Raw genomic sequence first — 26,500 nt, 5'->3', positions numbered from 1 at the left:
TTCCTCTCTAGACTCCCAAGGATCCTTCAAAGAATGGACACAGATGGGCATCCTGCCCCAGCGCTGCCATGAGAAACACACATGCAGACACACACAGAGAGGTGCACAGACATGCATACTCACACGCACATGGAGATATAGCCACAGGGAGGTGCACGGAGATGCACACACACGCAGAGATACAAACGTGCTCTCACACATACACAGAGATACACGCACTCGCACACACTGACATTTTCTCTTCCACACACTCAAGGAGATACATGCTCATGGATATGCACTCTTTCTCCCTGTCTCTCACACACATCCCCATGCGCCCTCACACACACGCTGGAAGGCTCCCTCTGGTCGGCTGGCTGAGCCCAGAGCCGTGCAGCAGGTGGGAGGCTGGCGTTGGCATGCGCTGATTTCTGAGGGGCTGGGATTCACAGTGACCTAGATTGTGTTTGGTGCACGGACAGAGACACCGGCACAGAGAGCCTTTGGTGCTGTCTGCGCTGCCCTGCCTGGGACTGGCTTTACACACAGCCAAGGAGCTGCTCCTCATCAGCCACATCCTTTCCTCACAGCCCTGGGGATCAACTCCCCTGTGTGCGACACAGCATAGCCCAATACTTAGGGCATTGGAGTGGGAGCCAGGACTTCTGGGCTCTATTCTCTGCCCTGGGAGTGGAATCTAGTGGGTGAGATGGGGGTGGGGGGCAGGACTCCTGGGTTCTATTCCCCAGCCCTGGGAGGGGGCTGGGAGCCAGGACTCCTGGATGGTATCTCAGCTCTGGGAGGGGAGTGGTTTCTAGTGATGCCCTGTCTCCCCCATGCATTCATACAGAATCTCCCGATCCTTACTCAAAGTGTGCCTGTAGACCCAAAACTCACATGTCCAGTGGTTGCTGAGGCCACCCTCCCCCCACTCCTTTGTTGGGTGCCTTACCCAGCAGGGCTGTCCTACCCCATGGCTCTGCTCTTACCCCCACCCGATTGTGCTGCAGGAGCAGGTTACAGCCCAAACTTCCTTGCCCCATCACGTTGGGGTTGGGGGTGGCTTGCTGAAGCTGAAATCCTCCCTAGGAGATGCTCAGCCCACACCCTAGGTCCCCTCTGACCTGGCACAAAGACTCGGCAGCAGGCAGCTCAGCCTGTTCCCTCAAGCTGACATGGCAGCCAGTCATGGTTTTGCCCAGGCTACATGCCCACCTAGTGTGAAAGGAACAACGTTGCGCCAACTCCAGATGACAGGGCGTCCCTGAGAGCAATTGCTTTGGCTGGCTGCGAAAGCGTGCCTAATCCCGTTAAACTTCCCCTCCTTAGCGCCCATGGCTCAGTGTCTGGGGACTGGCTGGCTGGCTGCAGTGCACAGCTACCACTCTGTCTTATCCTCTCAGTGCTGTGCCAGGTCCCCTGCTGGCCCAGGCGCCGTGGCAGGCTGGGGGACCCATTGGCTCTGCTTTCCTCCTCTTCCTCTTATCGCGTGTCACCCCCAGTCCAGCCATGGCGAGGAGTGACAGCCCGGGAAGAATTATGGGGCACATGCCCTGACTGTAACAGGAAGGGAGTAGGGACTGGGAAAGAACTCCTGGGCTCTATCCCGAGTTCTGGGAGGGGAGGGACGTGCCCCCCAGGCTGTAACCACTCAACACCACTTCCCTCCTAGAGCTGAAGATAAAACCCAAGAACCCAGCAGAGACCACTCCTCTTCCAGAGCCAGGGATAGAGTCCAGGAGTCCTGGCTCCCAATCCCCCTATTCTGATCCCTGGACCCCACTCCCCGCCCAGAAGTCCTGGCTCCCAGCCCCCCTGCTGTAACCCACCAAACCTCATTCCCTTCCCAAAGCTTGGGATACAACCCAGGAATGTTGGCTCCCAGCCCCTTGCTCTAAACCACAATTAGCACTTCCAGGTGCTGCACAGAGACTGACTGCGTCTATTTATTTGTTGTTGGAATTAAAAATTGCAGGAAGAGCAAATACAGGAAAAATAGTCACATTTGCTGGAAAACAAAAGCAAGGAACTGCAGAAGCAGGGCCCGTGCTGAGGCTTGGGGTTTGGGAGAGCCCAGCCCTTGGGGAGTCTCAGCACTTTGTCAGGAGGAATTGTGCTCACTGGGTTCGACACTCACTTGGCCGGCTCTGTAGTTTGTATTTTCTCCCCGTAGTTCCCGGTGCCCTCTAAGACACCTTGGAAATGCAATTTCTTTCCCCTGCCTGGTTGTGTTTCCCCTCTCCTCATCCTCTGTCCGTGAGCACGTCCCTGTTTGCAGCTAACCCCCGAAAGGCCGTGCAGCTGGCTGGATGGTTTGCTCACGTCTAGCCCCATTGGCTCCGCCGCCGGGTACACCGGGCCTGAGGCATCGACACCCAGCAGAAAGGGGCTTGCTGAGCAGTGCTGCTCCCAGGGCAATTATGCCACCTTTTGTGTCTCCTAGTGTTACTCTTCCACACACACACACACACCCCTGAATGCTGCCCCTGCCTCCCCCCCCCCCCACCCATTGCTTTAGTTCCTGGTTGGTGGCAGTTAGTTCCAGGTCCCTCCAGGCTAGGGGGAGGGTAGCTGGGAGTGTGTGAATAGGGAGCTGTGTGTGTTGTCGAGGTGGCTGTGTGTGTGGAGGGGGGCTGCTGCGTGTGTGCTGGAGCCTAGCGGGGGGGCTGTGTGTGTGGAGGGGGGCTGCTGTGTGCATGTGTTGGGGGCTAGCTGTGGGGAGGCTATGTGGAAGGGGACTAGCTGTTGGGCTGTGTTTATGTGTGTGGAAGGGGCTGTGTGGAATTGGATGTGGAGGGGGCTGTGTGTGTGTTGGGTGATGTGGGGGGGACTGCGTGGAAGGAGCTAGCTGCGGGTGTTGGGGGATGCATATGGAGGGGGCTGTGTGTTTGGAGAGAGCTCTGTGTGTGTGTGTGTGTGTGTAGGGGGCTGTGTGCGTGTTGGGAGTTGTGTGTGTGTGTTGGGGGTTGTGTGGGGGCTGTGTGTGTGTGTTGGGGGCTGTGTGTATGTGGAGGAGGTTGTGGGGGGTTGTGTGTGGAGGAGGCTGTGTGCAGAGGGGGTTGTATGGCAGCTGTGTGTGTTTGTGGCTGTGTGTGTGTTGGGGCTGTCTGTGTGGACGGTGTTGTGAGGGGGCTGTGTGTGTGTGGAGGAGATTGTATGTGTGTGTAGGGGATTGTGGGGGGGCTGTGTGTGTGTTCAGGGCTGTGTGTATGTGGAGGGGGTTGTGTGGGGGCTGTGTGTGTTTGGGGCTGTTTGTATGGACGGGGTTGTGTGGGGGCTGTTTGTGTGTTCAGGGCTGTGTGTTGGGGGCTGTGTGTGTGCGGAGGAGGTTGTGGGGGGGCTGTGTGTGTGGAGGGGGTTCTGTGGGGACTGTGTGTGTGTTCAGGACTGCATCTTGGGGGTTGTGTGTGTGTGTTGGGAGTTATGGGGGGGCTGTGTGTGTGTGGAGGAGGTTGTGGGGGGGCTGTGTGTGTGGTGGGGGCTGTGTGTGTGTGTGGAGGGGTAGTGGGGGGGCTGTGTGTGTGGAGGGGGTAGTGGAGGGGCTGTGCGTGTGTGGAGTGGGTTGTGTGGGGACTCTGTGTGTTCAGGGCTGTGTTTTGGGGGCTGTGAGTGTGTGGAGAGGGTTGTAGGGGGGCTCTGTGTGTGTGTTGGGGTTGTGGGGGGCTGTATGTGTGGAGGAGGTTGTGGGGGGGCTATGTGTGTGTCTGGAGGGGGTTGTGGGGGGGCTGTGTATGTGCAGAGGAGGTTGTGGGGTGTGTGTGTGTGTTCAGGGCTGTCTGTGTGGAGGGGGTTGTGTAGGGGCTGTGTTTGTGTGTGTGTTGGGGGTTGTGGGCGGGCTGTGTGTGTATTTGGGGCTGTCTGTGTGGAGGGGCTGTGTGTGTGTTGAGAGTAGTGTGGGGGCTGTGCGTGTCTTGGAGGTTGTGGGAGGTTGTGTGTGTGGAGGAGGATGTGGGGGGGCTGTGTGTGTGTTCAGGGCTGTATGTTTGTGTTTGGGGTTGTGGGGGGCTGTGTGTGTGTGTGTGGAGGAGGTTGGGGGGCTGTGTGTGTGTTCGGGGCTGTGTGTGTTGGGAGTTATGGGGGGCTGTGTGTGTGTAGGAGGTTGTGGGGGGGCTGTGTGCATGCTGGAGGTTGTGTGGGGGCTGTGAGTGTGTGGAGGGGGTTGTGGGGGGACTGTGTGTGTGTTCAGCGCTGTGTGTTGGGGGCTGTGTGTGTGTGGAGGGGGTGCTGTCCCTGCTGTAGCCCTCCCCCTCACCCCTCCCCCTCCCCCACGCCTGAGGCTGTGTCCCAGGCACAGCAGGGGCTGCACCATGTCCCTCTGGGAGGGCTGCTGTTTAGGGTCAGGCCCCTCTGAGAACAATACCAGGCTCCTTGGCCAGATTAAGGGATTTGCTGGATTCTCCCCTCTACTAAGAGCAATTGTGCTGGAAATCCTCCCTCTTTCTCTTCTTTTAAAGGGACTGGCCGCTCCCGGCTCCCAGTTGCGGGAGGGATGGAGAACCCCCTGTCCAGACCCTCCACCTTTCTAAACCGCCCTGATCTCCAGAGCCCCTGTCTGGGCACCAGTCCCCCAGGGTGGTGAGTTTGTCCACACATAGCCCGGCCAGGATTCGGTTTCAAACAAGTTCTGTTGAACCCGGGGCCGTAGGGACACGGTTCTTCCAGCTCAGCCAGGCTGGCATCACTGCTTAACCTGACTTGGAATGGGATTATGCCAGACCCAGCCCAGTCTGCTTCTTCCTCACACCGGAACATCCACACGGAGTGTAGTGTCAGTTCCACTAACCCAGTCTAGTTCCTTGCCGCAGGGGGTGTTCTTCCCAGGGGAGTTTGGACACAAGTTAGCCTAGGCTGCAGGTCACTCGAGTTATAACTCGTGGGCCCCTAGCATGAGTCCAGCACAGACCCCTCCTGCCTGTCTGTGGGGCTGGCCTGGCCAGAGACAGGCGACACAGGAGTGAGCCCAGCTCCTGCGCAGCCCACTGCTCTGCAGCGTGGATGCAGGCTAGCTCCATGGGAGTGCCTCTGGTTCTCCAGTGCCTTCCCACAATTCCCCTGCCTGCCCCGCAAGGACAGACAAGTTCTGCCACAGGTCCCCTCAGCCCCCCCTTCACATATACAGTTCCTCTTAACACAGCCCCATTAACATCCCTGGTACACACAGACACAGGGCCTCCCTGAACACAGCATCTCTATCCACACACAGCCCCCATACGCACACACAGCCCTCTTAACACAGCTCCCCTTCTCACACACACAACACAGCCCTCTTAACACAACTTCACTCCCCACACAAATACAGCCCCCATAGATTCACATCACTGCAGTGCCAAGACCCATGGATTGTGCCCCCAGAAGGCCTAGCACCCGCTATGCAGCAGCCTGCATGTTCCAGTGCCATGTGGCTGCCCTCACTGGAGCTGGGCTGACCTGAGTGCAGATCCCTGAGTAACTGTGCTGTGCAGACCCACCCGGAGCCCGTGGCGCTAGGGTGGTCCCTTGTGGGCCCTCGCACCAGTGAACGCCCCTTTTCTCCTAGTGAAGACAAGGCCCCCAATGCCAGACCAGTTTAACATAGGCCTGATCTGCCTGCAGAGGGGGAAAACCAGCACAGCAGTGCGTGCAGTCGAACCTCAGTGTCAGATGGCACAGGGACATTTGCAGGTGGGAGCCAGCCCCATCGTTAAACCAGGAAGATGCCAGCAGAAGGATCCTCAGGGGCAGGCCAAGCTGCCCCAGTTGCAGGACACCAGTGGAGCGTTCCCGGAGAGACGGCTTCCCCCTGGACTGGCTGCATGTGCGTTTGGTTGTGGCTGTGGTTGTGAGACTAGCTTGGGGGACAGAGGCTTTCCGTTCGGTTCGCATGTGGTTTGGTTCATGGAGCTTGAGTCACTTAGGCATGGGGTTCAGGCAATCAGCCACACTCACAGTGAGAGCTTCCACGCAAGGGGCTAAAGAGGTTTAACTGAACGGAGGTCAGGGCATGTGTGGCTGGAAGGATAGGCTAGTGCGCTGCCTGGGCACTCAGCAAAGCAGGGTTCAAGTCCCTGCTCTGCCACAGCCTTCCTACGTGCCCTGGGGCTAGTCACCTAGACCCTCAGCTTCCCCTGCTGTAAAATGGGACTAATGGTATCCCCTGGTGAAAGGCTGCACTGTAACTCCTGCCATGGGGCTGGGATAGAACTCAGGAGTCCTGATTCCCAGCCCCCGCCCCCTGACTGACTAGAGCCCTCCTCCTTGAACTGGAAATAGAACAGAATAAGGGGTGAGGAGAGAGAATATCCAGCATCTGGGGGTTCCCCAGTATGTGTTGGGCAGGGAGGGTCTGGTGGGAGGACAATGCATTCCCCAGCATTCCAGTGGGGGAGGAGAGATCAGTGTGACTCTCTGGGGGTATGTTCCCTGGCATCCCAGTGGGGGGACTAGGGGAATTGGTGTGAGTCTCTGGGGATATGTTTCCCAGCATCCCAGCTGGGGGATCAGTGTGACTCCCTGGGGAAGGCAGTAACTGCCCCATGCACACCCCCAGTCAGAGCACAGGCAGCCCTGGTTGGTGGCAGCTCTAAGCACCCTAAAGAGAATCATTAGCACAGACAGGGCTCTGGCTATTACTATTTAATTACTCTCATTATAAATGTAATATGCCCTAAAGCTGCTGGAATAGGCTGGGCTCCATGGCAGTCACGTGGGGGAGGGGTGAAAAGAAGGTGTGTGGGGTTGGGCAGGAGGAGGTATGATTGCTGGGTCTTTGGCTGGGGGGCTGGCAATGCAAATCCAGGGGCACAGGCTGCGAATATGGGGTCTGATATTAACCACCTAGGCTTGGCTGGCTGCTTGGGGGGTTGGGGGAGACATCAGCTGGGCCTCTGGGAGTTCTGAGCATGGGGCTGGACTAGCCGGGGGCTGGGCAGAGATAGAGACGTTTGCACAGTCTGCCTGTCTCTGTCCCCTACACACCCTCTATCTCTCCCTGTCTGTCCCCACACACTTTTCTGTCTCTCTAGCCCCATATTATTTCTCTTTGTCTATCCCCATACTCACACACTCTCTCTAGACCCATATCCTCTATCTCTTTGTTCATCTAGCCCATATGCACCCTTGAGCTCTACCTCAGACACTCAGTCACTATCTATCTAATCTCCGTCCATCCATCCCCATATTCATGCATTGTGTCTAGATAGACAGGCATCGGTCTATCTGTCTATCTAGGCATGTTACATAAATAAACCCATATCCCAGTGTATATGGCTGGGGCATAGGCCTGTACGTGCGAACGTGTGTGTGTATTTACAGTGACTTCTGTGTATCTAGCTCTGGCTGCACAAGCAGCCCAAAGCACTTGACTGCACTACACTCACGCGCCCTGCACTGAAAGGCAGTGCTGGGGGGCAGTGGGCTTTCGGAGGGGGCTACATCTCAATGCTGGGGGAGGGAGCACTGTATAATCAGCCCTTGTGCCCCACTCCAGAGGTGGCAGCTTTCTGAGTTTCCACCCAGTCTTGCTGCATTCTGGGCTTTGGGTGAGGTAGAGAGGATTAAACCACATCTTAATTAAACCTTCCCAAGGGATTTGGAAGGATTCCCTTCATTTCACGTCCATTTGTCCTCGTTCCCGTTCATGTCTCTAATAAATCCCATTTGTGGTTTCACTGCCGGTCTCGGTTCATATTCCCAGGCTTCCAAGCTCCCAAGTGGAGGTCTGAAACCCAGTCATGTGGAATTGTTGAATGAGCAGCCCCTATATAAACGGCCCCCACGCCTGCCCCAGAAATGGCCACATCTCAGCTCTGGGTGAGGGATCCGTGTATAAACAGCCCCTATGTCCTTCCCTGGGGATGGCCACATCTCAGTATCAGGTGAGGGATCCCTATATAAACTGCTTTTGCGCCGCACCCTAGAAGCAGCTGCATCTTGACACTGGGCAGGGATCCCTGTATACACACAGCCTTGCTCATGTTCACACTCATGTCCCGGCTCACCTCGCATGTCCCCCACCCCTGTCCACTCACTCCTGAATGCCTTGCACGCTATGTTCAAACATGCCTCTTCCGTGAAAATCTCCCCCTCTGGTCAGGTCTGCACAGCTGCCCTTTACACAACAGTCCTTTGCCCTCTATGCCCTCCCCCTTCTCACTGTCCCTCCCCAGGCCCTTTTGTTTAAGCCAAACAAGCTAATCAAGGCTCTGACAAACTATTCTCTTGCAGCCCCAACCCTGGGCTCCAGCTGTGTGTGAATTGGCCGCTCACTCAGCAGATGGCAGAGGCTTGCACTTGCTAATTTGCAGACATGCCCGCCCGGCCTGCTGCTGGGGGTGGGTAGGGGGCGCCATCCAGAGGGGAGGCTGGGCAGAGCCGGGAGGGGATCGGCAGAGCTTCTCCTGCCAAGCTAATTAACTCTCTCCTAAAGGAGATGATTGAGGCCGACAGCGTGGAGAGTCATCTCCGCTGTGTAGTGGCATTGGGAGCATTGCAGGGCGTGCGCGTGGGGGAGCAAGATAGTGATCTCCCTGCCTGTCCCCTTCGTCCCTCGTGCAACCCTTGAGCAGGATCCATCTACGTTGCACCCAAATGAGTGTGTGCAGGCAGGATTCAGCATGCATCAGCGTCATCTTGAGTGGACTTGTCTGAACCTGAGTGTTCCCAGGCCTTCTTGCCAACAGTCTGTGCAGCACGCAGCCCGACGGGGGCTCCGGTCTCAGTCAGGGGGGGTCTGTGCAGCACCTGGCACAATAGGGAACTCTGATCTCAGTTGAGGGGGTCTGAGCATCACCGGACCTGATGGGGGCTCTGATCTCAGGAGGAGGTGTGTGAGCAGCACCCAGCTCAACAGGGGCCCCAGTTTTGATCAGGGTCTGTGCAGTACCTGGAATGATGGGGCTACTGATCTTGGCTGGGGTGTGAGCACGGATGAGTCCTCAGTCGGAAGCAGATTTGTTGGCTGTATGGGGGTTGTCGTGACAGTGCAATTCCCCCCCCCCCACTCAGGTGTATGCATCTCTGTTAATGAACGAAGAGATGCTATTCTCATCCCATTAATTCACCGCCTTTTTAAAATAAATATTGATACCAGTGCTGGCGCGCCCTGAATGGGGCTGTTATGGCATGAATAATGGCAACTAATCGGGGGTTATTTTTAAACCATGGAAACTGACAAAGATCATTAGAAACTTAATAGAAATTCCTTCATTAGCATAAGTGTCGGAGATTAAAGGAAGAGATCTCTCTATTTCCTACCATCTACCCCCACCCCGCTCCGCTTTTGACAGAGCGAGAGGTAAAAGAACAGTCTTCTATAGAGAACATTCGCCCACATGCCTGGCATGCAGCCCCATGCTGGAAGGGGTGTATGTACTCGGGGAGATCAGCTGGGGAAGGGGGTTATTAAGGAATTGGCTGGGTGGGGGTATTGGAGAATCAGCTGTGCAGGAGGGTGTGTATTGGGGGATCCTTTGGACTGGGAATGTTTGAAGGAGGATCAATTGGGCAGCGGGGGGATGTTCATATTGTGGGTATTGGTTGGGCAGGGATATATTGAAGGGTTGGCTGGTCTGGAGGGTGTATTTGTAGGGGGATGCATGGAGGGGAGATGTATGGGGAATTGTTTGGACTGGGGGATCAGTTAGGTCAGGAGGTGTATTGGGGAGATTGGCTGGGCGGGAGTGAATGGGTATATTGGGGGAATTAGCAGGGTAGGGAGTGTGCTGGGGTGTCAGCTGGATGGGGGTGCATTGGGGAATCAGCAGGGTGGGGATGTACTGCAGGAATCGGCTGGGTGGGGGTTGTTGGGGGATCAGCTGGGCAGGAGGTATATTGGGAGGATCGATTGGGTGAGGGGTATATTGGAGTATGGGGGGGATCAGCTGGCAGGGAGTTATATTGGGACTGTTGGCTGGGTGGGGGGTGTACTGGGGGTTTGGCTAGCTGAGGGGATCGGCTGGGTGGGGGAGCATATGGGGGCATCAGCTGGGCAGAGGGTTGTATTGAGGGATTGGCTGGGCGGGGGCTGTACGGAAGGATCAGCTGGGCAGAGGGGGCATACGGGGGGATCCGCTGGACAAAGGGCTGTATTGGGGAATCGGCTGGGCAGGAGGGCATACCGGGAGATAGGCTGGGAAATGGGCTGTACTGGGGAATCAGCTGGGTGGTGGGCATATGGGGGGATCAGGCAGGAGGTGTATGGGGGATTGGCCAGGTAGGGGCTGTATTGGGAAATTGGCTGGCTGGGGAGGGTGTATGGGAGGAGCGGTTGGGCGGGGGTTTACAGGGGGAGCGGCTGGGCAGGGTAGGAGGGGAGTGGATACAAACGCGGCACTGTGGAATGTTGTAGTGTCACGAGGATGGGAGAACAGGAGTCAGGTCACTTGGGCTCTCTCGGCAGCAGGTTTGGTGGGTCCAGCGGGGCCAGGACTCTGGTTCTATTCCTGGCTTTGGCTCTCATGAGTTAAAGCTGGAGTTGGGAGCCAGGACTCCAGGGTTCTGTGGCTGTGGGAGGGGCACATGGGCCATTGGTTCCTGCACACACTGCTTCCCAGGGTGACTGACCCGCTCTCCTCCCCAGCCTTGGGCCTCCTTTCCCCATCTGTACAGCAGTGGACGATGTGACGTCCAGCCACCCAGGAGCATGGCGAGAGTTAACGAGTGCCCGTACAGTGCTGTGAGCCTGCAAAGCCCTAAGGGATGTGCTACTCAACGCTGGCTGGGTCGTACCTTTCCATGTCATCCCCAGCATGGCCCCAAGGGACAGCAGCCAGCTGGGTGGGGTGGGGGGCTCAGAGATGTTCCCAGGTGAACAGGGAGGAGGCTCTGGAGCCTCCAGTGGGGAGGAGTCCCTGAAAGCCCAGGCAGGAGGGAGACCTCATGCCCCTGCCAGAACTGAGAATGGAACCCAGGAGTCCTGGCACCCAGCCCCCTGAGCTAACCACTAGACCCCGCTCCTCTCCTAGAGCTGGGAAGCAAGAGTAATATGTGACTCCACTACCACGGACTTGGCACTGGCATGGTGCTGGGGGCCCCCTGCCACAGGGAGCAGAGTGGGAGCTCAGTAGGGGGCTCTCTCCCCTGGCAGTCAGCACTGACTCCAATGTCCCAGTGCGGCACTAGGGGGCACTGCGCTGCAGGGAGAAGCATGTGGGGGGGTCCTCAGGGGTCCCAGATTCTGTATGGGTAACATGAGGCATCTCCCTGAAGTGGGGGTGGGGTGGAGGAGGGTTATGCTGACTGGTAGCTTAGCACACGTTGTATACAGCAGCATGTATGTGTGTGCACATGTGGGGCGAGGTGCATTGGAAGGTGTGTGTTTGTGGCTGTCAGACAGCTCTCTGTTTGCTGACGGTTATAACCTTGTAACGGGGAAGCTCGCAGGCAAGAGCAGTCTTGTACGTGGTGCTGTTCGTTGTTCATCCATCCCACGCGCTCGAAGGCCTGGAGGTGGGGCCATCAGGGCTGCGCTTTCCCTGAGCAGATGGAGCCAGATCAGAGGCTATGTCTACACCACAAATTACTTCGGTGTAACTATGTCGCTCAGGGGTGTGAATAATCCACCTGTGTGTGTATGGATGGTGTGTGTTTGTGTGTGGACAGGATGCGCACGTCTGTGTGTGTGTGTGAATGGATGGTGCAGTGTGTGTGTGTGTGCGCGCTTGGATGGGATGTGCACGTGTGTGTATGAATGGACAGGATGTGCAGGGTGGGGGTGTGTGTGTGAATAGACAGGATGTGTGTGAACGGACGGGACGTGCACATGTGTGTGTGAATGGACGGGATGTGCGTGTGTGTGTGTGAGTGAACGGATGGGATGTGCAGGTGTGTGAATGGACGGGATGTGCGTGTGTGTGTGAGTGAACGGATGGGATGTGCAGGTGTGTGAATGGACGGGATGTGCGTGTGTGTGTGTGAGTGAACGGATGGGATGTGCAGGTGTGTGAATGGACGGGATGTGCGTGTGTGTGTGTGAGTGAACGGATGGGATGTGCAGGTGTGTGAATGGACGGGATGTGTAGGTGTGTGTGCATGTGTGGGTGAACGGATGGGATGTGCGGGTGTGTATGTGAACGGATGGGATATGTGTATCCATGCAGCAGTTTTCCCATTTGCACGGTGTGTCTGACACCTTTTGCCTGTAGCTGCCTTGGCCTCCCCCCAGTTTGCCTGCCACTCTATTTCACACCCCTCCGTGTGTGCCCTCCCCAGGCCCCAGTCTCCCCTGCCTGTGTGCCCAGCTGGCTCCTGTTAGCCAGCCCTGTGCTGCTGCCTGGCAGCCCAGCCCCTAACTGCCTGTCTGGCTCGGTGCCAATGGCCTTTTTGGGGAGGCAGAGATCCAGCGAGGGTGGCGCAGCATTATCTGCCTGTCAGTGCCTAGCAACCTCTGCCCGCTCCCTTCACACACCCGCCTCTCCCGAGCCATTAGCCTTGGGGAAGTGGCTGTGCTGACCCTGCAGAGGCCCCAATTACCCACCTGTCAGGTCAAGCTGCCTCTAGCTGCTGGCAAGGCCCGGCCCGGGAGGGGAGATGGGCACCGCCTGGCTTAGCACCGGGGAAGGGAATATGGGCCCCACGTGGTGTAGCTCCGGGGAAGGGGAGACAGGCCCCACGCGGCATAGTGCCGGGAAAGGGGAGACGGGGCCCACGCAGCGTAGCGCCGGGAAAGGGGAGACGGGCCCCACGCACATAGCTCCGGGGAAGGGGAGACGGGCCCCACGCGGTGTAGCACCGGGGAAGGGGAAGCGGGCCCCATGCGGCATAGCGCCGGGGAAGGCCTGTGGTAGGGGTATCTGGGTCCTGTCACAGAACTGGCAGCACCAGGGCACAGTTCACATGCACACACACAGGTAGCATCACACACACACAGACAACCCCCACACAATACACACACACCCAGAGTCACCACACACCCATGCCCAAACACCCCCCTCAGTCACCCACATACCCCCATGTGTCTACACACACACGGACCCAGACATCCACACACACATACTCCCTGTACTCACACGGACACCCACACACACATCCATGCAAACATGCAGGAAGTCACACACCCACAGACACACTTAACTGCTTACCCCCTATACCACACATGTACATTTATACACACACCCATGCTTACCCACATACACACAGCCAGCTCCCCCCACAGCTCTGTGTACCCTCCCCACAGACAGCCCTGCACGCGTACATGCACACACATCCCAACACACCCACCCCCCTCCCCCGCAGCCCTGAGTGTGCACAATAAACACACACACCTCTCTCCCTACCCCCCACAACCTGCCCCACCTATGAGATGTAGGAGCGTTCGGGCAGCTTGGTCCAGATTTCCACCTCTGGCTACTGCCAGAGAAACCCTTCGGCACCACCAGCCCCTCCCCCACCCATGCAGAGATGCCCCCCAGCAGAACAATGCCCTCTCTGGCCCAGTAACAGGCAAGGACACTGCCCATGGTTTGCCTTCCACATGCACCATCCTAGATACCTTAACCAAGCAGCAGGGCTGCAGCTGCTCCCCATTCCTGGGGGACCAGATTCCCCCCCCCGCCCCAAACCTCCCAGTCTATAGGGGGATGCAGGACTGATTGCCAGGACAGCTCCCAAGGAGAGAGCTGCTGAGAGAGGACGACCATTCACCGCCCACGGACAGCCTGGACCCTGTGCCCTGCAGCTCGTTAAACCTCTCCAGCACTTTCGCTAATAGTCGGGGCGTGAACCCCAGCGACTGGGCTGCTAATTGCATCCCAGCTTCCCTTCAATTGCCTCTGCAGCGCACACAAAGGGAGGCTTCCCATTGCCTGGTGTTATGTGGGGATGTTAAATGGCCCCCGGCTCCCCACCCCAGAGATAGCTGCATCTCAGCCACGGGTGAGGGATCCCTGTATAAACAGCCCCTGCGCCCCACCCCAGAGGTGGCTGCTCTCCCCTCTCCTCCCTCCCAACCCTCCTATAGTCTCTTTCTCTGTCTCCTTTTCAGCTCATCCCCCTTTCCAGCTCCTAATGGGGACATGAATTATTTAGCACCATGGCCCCTTCTCCAGAGAAAGTGCCAGAGCTGGCGCCTTCCCACCTCAGTGACCTACATTCCCCTGCCAGCCCCAGCCCCCTCCCCCATCACTGGCACCTCTCCCCACCAGGGGAAGGACAGAGATGGAGTGCCTGTCCCCCTCTTGCTAGCCAGCGCCCCCTCCTGCCCACCCATTCCCTTAAAGCCAAAGCACCAGGACCTCAGCTTGAGAGCAGCACCTGCCTTGGGATGTGAATTGGGGCTTCAAGGGGGCACAGAAGGACCCCCCAGGACCAGGGACAATGCAGGAGAGTGTTAGACTTGGAAGGGGCCTAATTCTGCCACCCCTGATTTCCACTGAGACACAGTAGGGTCTATTGGGTTAGAGCCAGAGGGGGCTGAAAGTCAGGACACCTGGCTTCTTAGCCCGGCTCTGTGAAGGGTGTGGGGTCTAGTGGTTAGAGCAGGGGCACTGGTTTAGTCTCTGCCTCTGTGTCCCTGGGTTGTTTATCAGCTCTGCTCCCTTCCCCCACGATCCAGGCAGTGCGTTGGCCAGAGCCAGTAGTGCAGCTACTGAAGGAATCAATACCCTGGCCCAGGGTGGGGGGAGGATTTGCGGGGGCTGTGGGAGCAGGGGAGGGGGGAGCCCAGTGGAGGAAGGGTGCCGTGGGAGTGGCAGGTAGGAGGGTGTGGGAACAAAGGGCATCACGGGGGGCTGGCATCTGGCTGCAGAGCAGGATGGATATTAAACACAAATTAGCTCCTGTGCTGCAGGAATCGCCACCTGCTGCCGCTGCTTTCCGTCAGCTCAGCTACTGTGACTCCACTGCCAGGAAGCCATGTGAATGCAGAGGCGGCTGAGTGCTAAAGGGGTGGGGCTGGGAGGCAGAGGCAGAACTCCGGGGTTCTAGCCCCAGCTCTGGGAGGCAGGTCTGCTTTGTTATTTCAGGGTCACACATTAGCACTGGAGTGCACACATGGCTTTATTATTGTAGGGTCTTTGAGAGTGCTGGGGCTCCAAGGGCTGGTGTGTTACTGAGGGGTCTCTCTGCAGGGCTGGGGCTGTGCAAGCCGATGTGTTATTGTAGGGGTCTGTCTAGTGCTGGGGCTGCACTGGCTGGTGTGTTATTTTAGGACGCTCTAATGTTAGGGCTGTGCAGGGTGGTGTGTTATTGTAGGGTCTCTCATGCACTGGGGCTGTGTGGGCCGGTTTGTTATTCTAGGGTCTCCCCTGGACTGTGAGCCAGAAATGCCATCCAGGCAGGAGCCATGCCCTGTCCTTGTCCCCAGCCCTGCAGCCCTCCTTCCCGTGGTTCCTGGCTGCCATCTCTCCCTCTGCCTGGCGCCATTACATTCCCTCGCTCTGCAGCAGGGCATTTATGGCCCTGGGACTGATCGTTTTCAAGGTAATCAGTGCAGTGACAGTGATGGATGGAGGGCAAACCACAGAGCAGGGCCGCTTCTTCCCCACCACTTCCCCAGCACTGCCCCTCCCTCCTCCTCTCACCGCAGAGAGACAATCAGCTCCCCCACTCCCCGACACCCGCGCACCCCAACCCTGCCCCAGGGCAGTGTTAGCCAGTGCTGTCCCCTCACTGCCAGTGCCAGCCCAAAGCCCTAGTGGGGCACTGCTGCAGAGAGCAGGGTGGGGGCCAGTAGGGGATGCTCTGCCCTCCCCATCAATGTTGACCCCAAAGCCCCAGAGTGACACTAGGGGTTCCTGCACTGCAGGAGGGGGGCTGTCCCGGATCCACAGGCTCAGGGCTGTGCCCCCGGCTTTGGAACAGTCTCTTGGAGGAACCCCTTCGCTGTGCCAGACTCCAGGACTCTCTTCCTCCAGGGCAGGTCACGTGGCCTCCCGCCTGCTGAGACTGACCCTCTGGGGTCCAGCCCTCCTGCCTTCCCCTGAGCTCTGCCCAGCGAGTCCAGCTGAGACAGGCTCCTGGCAGAGCCTTGGCCACCCCTCAGGACTGATGCCCCTCAGCCGGCATTTCCAGTGACCCTCGAGCAGTGTCCCCAGGGCAGCAGGTTTATTAGTCACCTGGCGCCAGCAGAGGCAGCCTGTGGCTTAGCACAGGGAGCTGAAGGTTAAAGCACAGTCCATTCGGCTCAGCCCTGAGCCCAGCCCCGGGGTCAGGCTCTGTCTGCCCGCCTCGGTCTGTTCCCAGGTGGGAGCTGCCAGCTTCCTCCAGCAGCCAGCGCTTCACCCCCAGTTCCCCCTCCCAGTCCTTTCTTCTCCAGCTGGGGTCTGGGCTCAGCTTCCCTGCTGGGAGTGTGGGTCCCTGAGTCACTGGGGCTGGCCTGGTCTCTCTGGCCCCTTGTTGTTCTGGGTCGGTTACAGCTGGTTCCTGGAGGGCTCTGTTCATTCCACCCAGACAGGGAGGTGACTCTCGCCCCTGTGTCCCTGAGGGCTGGTCTACACTCGCCCCTGTGCTGCTGCAGCACTTCCGAGACACTACCTGCCTGGATGGGAGGGGTGTTCCCGGTGTAGGTAATGCATCTCCCTGAGAGGGGGACCTAGCACTGCCTACACCAGGGGTTAGGTTGGCTTAACTGTGTCTCTCAGGGGGGTGGGTTTTTCACACTCCTGAGCAATGTAGCTGGGTCAACGTAACTTTTTGTGTGACAGCAAGCATAGTCCTTTCCCCACCTGCTCTGGGTAGCCATGCAACATATAGGGGGAACTGAGGCACACATAGGCATCATAAACAATATTATGAAAATTCCCACTTCCTCCCAGGAGCTCAGTAGGAGGCGCACTCCCATGCTGTCATTACTGACCCAGTGTGGTGCTATACTGCAGGGAGTGGATGGGGGCTCCTTGTACGCTCCCCAGGAGCACTCAGGAGTGAAAGGCACCTCACCACCTCCTGCCCTTTGCATGAAGCAGGCCTGCTATAGCTCAGCTCCCTGAACCCACCAGCCTCTGGCACAGCCAAGCCCTGATTTCCAGGTCTCCACAGACCTCGCCTCACTTGAGCCAGCTAGTGACAGACACACACCAGCCCCCGAGCCCCTCTGCCAGCAGCCCCCTCTGCAGCACCCAGCCTGTCACTGGACACTCACCGAAATAACCAGGTACGCCGTCTCCAGAGAGACTGTGTGTGCACAGCCTGACTGGCACAGCTCAGGAGCGGGATAGCCCAGCGCTGGAATTGACCGGCCGGGAAAGCGAGTGTACCTTTATTTACAATGGTTAAGATCTGAGAGCTAGTGAGCAAAGACGGTAAGACCAACAGGTGATGTGGGAAACGGGGGATAACACGCTTCCTGGAGCCTGAACATGAACCTGAACATGCTCAAATCCTTGTCTGAGCCATTTCGCACTTACGGCAACCTCCCAGCGTCACAAGCCGCTGCAGCCAGCAGCCGACTTTCAGAAACGCACAAAGCCTCCTCCTGTTCACTCACCCAGAGGTAGATGAGAAAGGGGCTGCCTTCTTTCCTTGTCTAGTCCAGCACACCTTGGCTGGACCCCTTTGGCAGCGCACCCCAGAGAAAACTCTTCTTCCCCCTTGCTTGCTGTCTGGTGCACCACCCACCACCACCCCCGGTGGTTTCATGTCCCCCCGGCCTGTTTTTCTGGTTGCCTTCATGAGCAAAGGGGGCTTCCATTGTGTTGACGTCACAGGGCTGCACTTACCTCAGAGACAGGCCAAGGAGAACTGACATGTGCCTGTCTGCGAGAAGAGCCGTTTGTCCGCTCTGCCTGGTTACCCACTTCCCAGCGTCAATTCAGTACCTGTGCACAGCTCCCTGGGCAGTGTCGGTAAGAGCATTTCCCACCGATAGCGATGACCTGTGTAGCTTCGGCTTTCACTTGATACCTTACAAAACACCATCTGGATCAATATTGTGACAGCAGTGTGTTGAGTGTAGTGAGTTTGTCAGGCCTGATAGGAGTTGCTGACACAGTAGTAAATCCTTAGCCAGCTGATACCAATGTTCCTCTGTGTCACAGCTCCCTCTGGCAGTGTCAGCTGGATCCTGGATTCTGCTTCACTTCTTGCTCCAGACAGATGTGCAGCATTCTGTGTGACTCTGTAAAGAGGTGCTGTGCCCCACCCCAGAGTTGGCTGCAACTCAGCAACAGGCAAAAGATCCCTGTATATGCAACCCCTGAGCCCTACCCCAGAGGCAGCTGCATCTCAGCACCAGCCAAAAGATCCCTGTATATACAATCCCTGAGCCCTACCCCAGAGGTGGCTGCATCTTAGCACCAGGCAAAAGATCCCTGTATATACAACCCCTGATCCCTACCCCAGAGGTGGCTGCATCTCAGCACTGAGCACCATGTGGCATATCTTGTGCCACTAGTGCTGGAGTTGGTGGGTGGTATAATCTCGTGCAGCTCCTAACCTTACTTCCCTCCCTTCACAATCCCACCTCTGGGTCACTGCCATTGTGTATGTACCACAAGCCAGTGCAGCACAGGCCCAGCCCAGAGGGGTGCCAAGAGGCCCCATGGGGCAGAGGGCTCTGTCCACCATGGGCAGCAGTCAGTGGAGCTGTGCTGGAGGGCACTGGGGGTAGGTGGCCAGGCTTGGCTCTGGGAGGGCCGTGGAGCCGTCAGACAGCTCAGCCCCACAGTTTCTCACCCTGACCCCGATTCCCAGCTGATCTCTCTCTGCCTCGCAGTTAGAGGGGGCTTGTGGGGGCTATGACTGGTGAGCCTGAGGCGCCACAGACATGGCAGCAGAAATGGCAGAGGGGTGGGAACCAGTGCGATATCCTGATTGGAGGGTAGGCAGGGAGTCCAGAGTCCTTGGTTCTAGCCCACGTCTAGGAGGGGAGTTGAGCAGGGACGGGAGCCAGGACTCCTGGGTTCTAGTCCTGGCTCTGGAAGAGCATGGGATCTGGTGGGTTAGAGCAGGGGGGCTGGGAGTCAGGACTCCTGGGTTCTCTCCCCAGCTCTGGGAAGGAAGTGGGGTCTGGTGATTAGGGACTGTCAGGATCCCTCCCCTCTCAAAGCAAAGAACCCAGGAGTCCTGACTCCCCCTGTCTGCGATTGTCCTCTCCAGAACCTTGCCTCAGCACTGCTGGTGACACCCCCCATGCACCTAGCCATGTTCCTTTGCAGGCCCAGCAGAACGCTCCACCACGAATCTGCTGTCAATGCTGGACTTGATGGATGGGCCCTGATCACTGGGCACAGGAACAGCTGTGCAGGGGGCAGCAAATGGGGCGGTGCAGGGGGCCAGGTTATTGTGGCGAGAGCTGGAGGAGCTTTTAGGAGGTAGTGCAGGAAACGCTGCCGATTTCATGTCAGAGTCGATTCCCGTCAGTGAGATTAGTGGGGGGGAAGGTGTCTGGGAACTTGCTGCTGAGAGATGGGGGTCTGACAGTGCCAATACGGCTCTCGGGGCAATTGGAGGATGGGGAGCAATTGTGTGTGTGTGTCCTGGCATTGGTGTGTGTTGTGCGAGTGTGTTTGCATTGGAATCAGTGTGTGGGTGTATTGCATTGGTGAGTATGTGTGCAGTTGTGATTTTGCATTAGAATGTATGGGGGGAGTTGTGTTTGTGTTGGGGAGCATGTGTGCCATTTGTGCATGTGTGCATTGGTGCCTTTGTGGGTGTGGATGTTTGCATTAGCCTGTGATTCTGTGTTTGCATCTGTATGTGTACAGGTGTGTTTGTGTGTTTGCATTTGTCTGGTTGCGTGTGCGTGTGCAGAAAAATCAGGTGCCCCAGAGGGGATGGACGGAACAGGAAATCATTGACTGATCCATTCCCTTTCGCTCACTCCCAAGCTTCTGGCAAACCCCAGATCAAACCCCACCGAGGATAACATCATCCCTCCTCAATACTTCCCACTGGATTCAGGATTCTCCTGCACTTCGTGTCCCAGACTAATGCAGCATTGTTGTGTGCTGTTAAACAGACACTGCCCTAACCTAGGAGGTGTTCTCAGCTCAGGGCAAGGGATCCCTCTTTTAGCAGCCCCAGGGCTCCCCTCAAGGCAGCGAGCAAAGGGCCATCGATGTGTACAGGGTGAGTGTCGCATGGTGCTCTGGGCCTCTTTGCAGGGAAAGGCACTAGTGCGGTACAGGATGAGAACACCACGTCTCTAGCAGCCTCTGGACTCCTGGCCCTCTAGTATGGCAGGGCATGGCCAGTGCTCCCAGCCGCTCTGTGGTACATGCTACTAATTGCACCTGAGCTGGGGTTTGTATTTTGCAAAATATTTTTCACAACCACTTGGAGGGAATTTCAGCCCAGCCCATCTTCCAAGCTGGGCCAGGGATGGACACACGCATGCCAGCTGCCTTCCACTATCATGAGTGCTTGCGGTGTTTGTCAATTGCTAAGTGGCACCAGTTAAATCCCACCCACAAACCAACTTTGGTTAATAGCATGTAAGCAGTGGCTGAGGGGGGCTGGAGTTGAGGCTGTTTGCACTGGCTCTGAGGTGGAGAGGGGTGTTGGTGCTGGGTGGCGTTCAAGTTGACTAGGCCCAAGCTGGCTGGCTGGTGCTGTGCCAGCTGTCTATGGGGGCAGGCTCAGGCTCTGGGGTGTCCATGCTGTGTCTCCCGTCTTGCTCAGGGGAGGCAGAGAGGAATGGGAGGCCTGTTTGACCCCTGACTTCCCTGCTGGGGGAGGATTTATATCGAGGGTACTTGGGGCTGGGCTGAGCTGAGACCCAGCATTCCTCTCTTACTAACAGCCACTTTCTGTGTTTAGGCTGAGTTGGCGGGTGGGCGCTCTTTGGGCTGATTACTCTTTGAGTGAAGGAGACATGGCTGCTGCTCTGGGCAGAGCAGCTGTGGCAGAGCTGTGGGGGCGGGAGAGGGAGTCCTGGACTGAAATTGCAGGGTGGAAGGGCATGGTTGAAGTGCATTAGCCATATCTTCAGCTGTTCCTGGGGTCTATCCCCAGCTTTCAGAGGAGAGTGGGGCGGGGCCTGGTGGGTCAGAGTGGGAGAGGGTTGGGAGTCAGGACTCCTGGGTTCTATCCCCAGCTCTGGGAGGGGAGTGGGGCAGGGCCTGGTGGGTTAGAGTAGGGGAGGGTTGAGAGTCAGGACTCCTGGGTTCCACTGAGTAGCCTTGTCTGAGTTGTTTTCTAGGATCCCCTCTCACTAACCTTGTCTTTCTCTCCCCCTCCCACCCCCAGCTGGCACCACGTACATCTTTGGGAAGGGCGGGGCGCTTATCACCTACACCTGGCCGCCCAACGACCGGCCCAGCACACGAGCGGACCGGCTGGCCGTGGGCTTCAGCACACACCAGAAGAATGCCATCCTGGTGCGGGTGGACAGCGCCTCTGGGCTGGGGGACTATCTGCAGCTGCACATAGTAAGGAGAACCTGCACTTGGGGGGGGTCTGCGGTGGCAGGTAGCTCTGCACCCTGTAACTGGAACCCATCCCCCCAAAACCCTGACCCTAGTCCTTTCCCCAACAGCTTGGACTGAGCCCCTCCTTTAACTCCCCAGGGCTGCAGTCTGACCCCTGACTCGGAGCCAGCTGGATCCCCAAAGTTTGCCCCCCAAATGGTCAAACTCAGCTCAACCCAACCCCGAAACCTCTGTTCCCAGAGGCTCGGACCCAGCCCAGACTCTGATAGCAAGTTGGGGGGGGCAGTTTGTGCTGTCTCTGGAGGAGAATGTTGGAGTTGGGGGTCCTGTGGGGGAGGTCTGGCAGGGTGGGGGGTTCAGCTCCCCCCCCCCCAAAGCGTAACACTGGCTCCGAATATGGCTGCATCCCTTGCTGCGCACGGCCCCTCTGTGCAGCTGCCTGGGTGCACGTTGTGCCCGAAGCATCAGGCACCTGCTTGGCTCTGCCAGTACCTGTCTGGGGCCTTGTCTGCATCAGGCTGGGGCAGTCGCCCCCCATCCCCTGCTCATGGCTGGGCTCTCAGTGCCCCCATTTGACTTCCTTACGCTCATGCCAATGCCCTGACGATCGCTGCCAGGGGCAGGGCCCAAGGCGGCTGGTGCTAGTGCAACGATGTGCCATCTGGGCCGTCCTTCACCCTGGCATCGGGCGCCTCCGACACATCAGGGTGGCAAAGCGAAGTCTCCGCTGGAGGCGGGGATTGCTGGGAGTTCCATGCTGCTTCTGTGTGGACAGCTGTCCCCAGGGCAGCACTCAGGGGCTGGAGCCCTCCCCTTGGCACCGTCCCCAGATCCCCCACGCCTCTGGCCAAGGCTGTGTTGCTCGTGGGAGAGTGTGGTCTAGAGGGGAGCATGGGGAGGGAGATAGGCCCATGAGTGTAATCCTGAGAATGGGGGGTAAGGACAATACCGGGCTGGATGGGCCCAGGGGTCTGATCTGGGGCAGCAGGGACCGGGGGGTACCGGGCTGGATGGGCCCAGGGGTCTGATCTGGGGCAGCAGGGACTGGGGGGTACTGGGCTGGATGGGCCCAGGGGTCTGATCTGGAGGGGGCATGTATACTGGGCGGAATGGGCCCAGGAAGCCCAATTCCATGTATTTGATGAAATACATAGCGCCCTCTGTTGACCCAATCTGTGTATTGCACCATCAACAGATGAGTTTGTTTCAGGACAGATGCTGAGCAGCAGCATACACACCTCATTCTGTACCACTGCTCCCCCCACGTGCTCTGCAGCCGAACACACGCACACTCTCCTGCGCTGCGCACACGCCCCTGCATGCATGCACACCGCTCTGGAGTAAGCAGGAGCTCCCCTCACAGCCAGTGTTTCTGCCCCGCTCTCTGCAGCACCCCCTTCAGGGAGAGGCCAGACTTGCAGCCAGTTGTTTACGCTGCCCCGGGGCAGCTGTCTCCCATTACCAATGGTGTGTGTCATGTAGGCTGCAGGCAGCTCATCGGTCGCTTTCATTCTTGTTAATATTTATGTGTTAACAGCTGTGGGTGGAAGAAGGCGCTCGGTACTTACTAAAATCTGGGATGCTGGGCGGGAGATGATTCTCTACCAACATCTGTGTGTGTCCAAAGGGACTGCTATGGGGATAGACTGCACGTATTAGGGACAGGGGCCTGGGCCTTTCCCCTCTAGGGGGCAGCGGTTCCGATTAGCCCCAAGGCAGGGCAGGCTGGTTCGGGGTCATGGGGTTGTCTGTGCCAGAGGCTGCGCATTGCTAGGTGTGTTTACAGTAGCGGCAACAGGCCCTGACTGAAGGAGCAGCCCCATTGTGCTGGGCTCTGCACAGATTCCCAGTGAGAGACCGTCCGAGCCGCAGAACACCTGGGTTCTATCCCCAGCTCTGGGAGGGGGGCGGGGTCTAGTGGTTACGGGGGCACAGGACACCTGTTCCCTCCTCTGCTGACTGCAGCTGCCTGGTAGGGGAAGGAGTGGGGACCTGGTTGTCAGTGTTGGCACTGTAACAAGGGCACCCTTGTCTCTGCGATTGCCCCATGGCATGTGTTGGGCCTGGGCATGTCAGCTAATGCTGTGTGGCAGTGGGGAGCAGCCATGCTGGCTGAGGGAGTGCCCAGCGTGTCAGGAACGACTGCTTGGCCCCTGCGGGGGCTCCAGCACACTCTCCTCCCGTCAGCCTCCTCGTCACAACCCCGCCAGGCTAACATGGGCCGACAGCTAACCTGGTGGCACGGAGCTGCCTGTCTCATCTCACACGGATCCTGGAGAGCTCCCTGCAACCAGGCACATGGCACTGCTGATGGAAGGAGGGAGCCAGGACACCTGGGCTCTAGCCCCAGCTCTGGGAGAGGAGTGGGGTCTAGTGGGTTGGGGGAGGCTGTGAGTCAGGACACCTGGCTTCTAGCCCCAGCTCTGGGAGGGGTCAGATGTTTAGAGCAGGCCCTGGGGTTTTATCAGGACCAGCGCCCCCTGGAGATGAAAGGCCCATTGAGGAGCTGCTCCCTCATGCTTCACGCCTGACCTTGGCGCTGTCTCCCTCAGGGGCTGTGCCCTTGCTCCCCTGACCTGGACATCTGCCACGTGGTTGGGAACATGAGCTGGGCAGGTGCAGCTGGATCAAGCCAGGCTGGGGGGAGGGGCACCACCCAACTGCCTGGCATCCAGCCGCCCAGGCTGGCGAGGGAGCATGTTAGCGTCTCATCTTCGGTCCCCTCCAACTCACAATGGGTTAGCCCTGGCCCCATCTCCTGTACCGCAGTCCCCCTGCCACTGTGCGCTGAGCAGGAGCCCCGCCCTGCTCCTCTCCCAGCCCACCTGGCTGCTCACATTAGCTGCACTGGCCTGCAGGAGGATGGATGGACAGAGATGGGCCCTTCCCTTCCAGGTGGCGCTGGCTTCACTCTGGCTCCGAGGTGTCTGCCTGGCTGGCTCAGGGTGGTGGGGAGTGAACATGGGACTATTCCCCACTAGGGGGCATCTGCTCCCATCCCTGGGCCGGGAGCTTGGCTGGCTCATGGGAGTCATGCCCTCCAGGCCCCAGGTGCCCTAGCCTAGTTCACCCTGCTCCCTGCTGCACTCTAGTGGGCGGGTGCGGGGTGTACCCTGTTACTAGCCTGACCCAATCCTGCTTAGCCACGAGATGAGTTAGCGTCTCAGCCCAGCTGGCTCCTTAGCTCAGAGGTGGCGAGGGGTACAGCATTCTGAGCGGGCGCTGCACGTGCCAGTAGTCTGCAGGCCCCGGGCGTCATGTAGGGGGGTGTGAAGGGAGGTCAGTGATCGGGCTGATGGGGATGTCATTTGCACAGCTGCCCCCCTCATGCTGCCCTTACGCCTGAGCGGGCTTCCAGGATCTGCAGAGGATGGGGGGGCTGCATGGGGGCACCCACACCTACCCTCCTAGATACACCAGCCCAAACACACCCCTCCACACACAGTTGTGCTTTACATGTGTCAGCCTGTGACCCCAGCTGTGCGAGCAGCCCTGAGCACAAGAATGTGTGCATGCCAGTGGGGCAAGGCATCTGGATGTCTCCGTGCACACCTTTGCACCAGGGTTGTGTGTGCCCTTGGCACACCTGGACACAAGGCATATACAGGACTGTGTGCTAGCAAGCATGCCCACTAGTGCGCTTCCATACTCAGATGCATGCCCATGCACCTGTGCACCCGGGCTGCTGGGCCCTGTCCTTCCCAGTGCCCCGCAATTGAGCCGGAATCCTTAATGAAGAGAAAAGTATCTGCAAAAAGCCTGGAGTCACTTTTTAATTAATGAGAAAATCTCCCGATGAACCAGTTTCACATTTTCAGCTGCAGCAGGGGAATCTGAGGTCTTTGATTGGAGAGTCCTGCTGTGTTGCTCGCTCTGGGAATTGGGGAGAGGCAGGGGCCTGCGGGAATGATGAATGGATAGAAGGAGTGGATAGAGGGCTGGAGGGGAATGGACAGAATGGGGTGAGAGTATGGGGGAGGGATGGGTAGATCGATGGTGGAGGAGTTCGGGAGGGTGGGGGGGGATTGATGGAGGAGGGGTGGGGCATGTGGAAGAAGATGGGTGAAATGAGCACTAGGTCCTCCTAGTAATGCTGCAGAAAGGCCAACAGGCCCTGATCCTGAACCCATCTCCACAGCCCCCTCCCTGCCCCAGTACTGCGGGCTGGGTTCATGGATCTCTTCCACCCTACCACCCCAGTGGCATTGCACAGCCTCACCACCTTGGCACAAGGGTCCTGGCTTCTCTCCAGCCCCCATAGCCTGATGCTGGGTTGGGCCGGGAGGCAGGCGCACTTTGCCTCACCCAGACAGTAGGGGTCACTGGAGACCAGCTGTGGGGCTGGTCTAGGGCCTAGAGGGTCATGGTAGCTGGTGTGCACATGTGCATAATACAGTAGGTTTGGTGTGCACTTCTGGATGTGGGGCTGCATGTGCATAATACACAAGGGGGGTGTAGTTTGCTGTGTGTATAACAATCCGATAGATTGTATAAAAATGTGTGTGTACAGGTCTGTGCATGTGTGTAGCTGTGTGTGTAAACTGTGCATATAGCTGTGGGAGGTCTGTCTCTGAATGTATGTGTGTAAATGCCCTGTGGATTTCATTCACACAAACTTTCTCAGCCTTGTTTCTGTGTGCCAGGGTGGAGGGCAGTGGCAGGTGACATTACCCCAGCACGCAGCGCCCCCCCACCCCCACCAGGAGGGAGCAGAGGGAGACTTGACCTCTGAGGTCCATTCAGCTGCTGACGGAGGCTGTCGACCAAGCAGATGTTTGCCTTGGAATTCTGTGTGGTGGGGGCTGGAGTCCTGGTAGGAGCTGGTCTGAGACCTGGCAAACTCATCTCACAAAGGGGCCCCAATCAACAATGAAACTCATTCCCATACTATCTCCTGCAGCTCATACTGAGTCAGTGTCTCCTGGAAGGGAAAGGTCCCTGGTCCCAGTCCTTCCACGCTGGGGCTGGATCAGAGCTGGTGTCCCCTAGAGGGGAACAAACCCATTGCCTTCTCCCCCTGCCAGTGGCTGTATCTCTGTGGGTCCCTGTAGCTGGGCGAGGTCAGGAGCTGGCTCCTGGCGCTCCATGATCGTGGTGATTAGAGCTGTCTCTGCATTATGCCGAGCATGCCGGTGCAGCCGGAGCCCTGATTGCGCCCACTCGTCAGCCTTCCATGCTTAATTATACCCCTTAGGCTTCCGTTTGGCGGCAGCCCTCCGCCTCCGCTGCCGGAGTGATGC

General features: G+C 58.0%; 1 protein-coding gene across 20 annotated transcripts in view; it reads left to right on the top strand.

Annotated features, from left to right (window-relative positions):
- Positions 1 to 26,500, top strand: part of NRXN2 (neurexin 2) — a 249,736-nt gene that overhangs the window by 158,473 nt on the left and 64,763 nt on the right. For all 20 annotated transcript variants that reach the window (XM_084633518.1, XM_084633520.1, XM_084633517.1 and 17 more), the window contains one exon: positions 21,079 to 21,260. In XM_084633518.1, coding sequence (XP_084489644.1) covers positions 21,079 to 21,260 — 182 coding nt within the window. The remainder of the gene's footprint in view (positions 1 to 21,078; positions 21,261 to 26,500) is intronic.

Source organism: Lepidochelys olivacea, assembly GCF_965140295.1.
Source record: "Lepidochelys olivacea isolate rLepOli2 genome assembly, chromosome: 7".
Lineage (NCBI taxonomy): Eukaryota > Metazoa > Chordata > Testudines > Cheloniidae > Lepidochelys > Lepidochelys olivacea.
The sequence above is the reverse complement of the archived record's forward strand: the minus strand, read 5'-3'. Positions and strand labels throughout refer to the sequence as shown.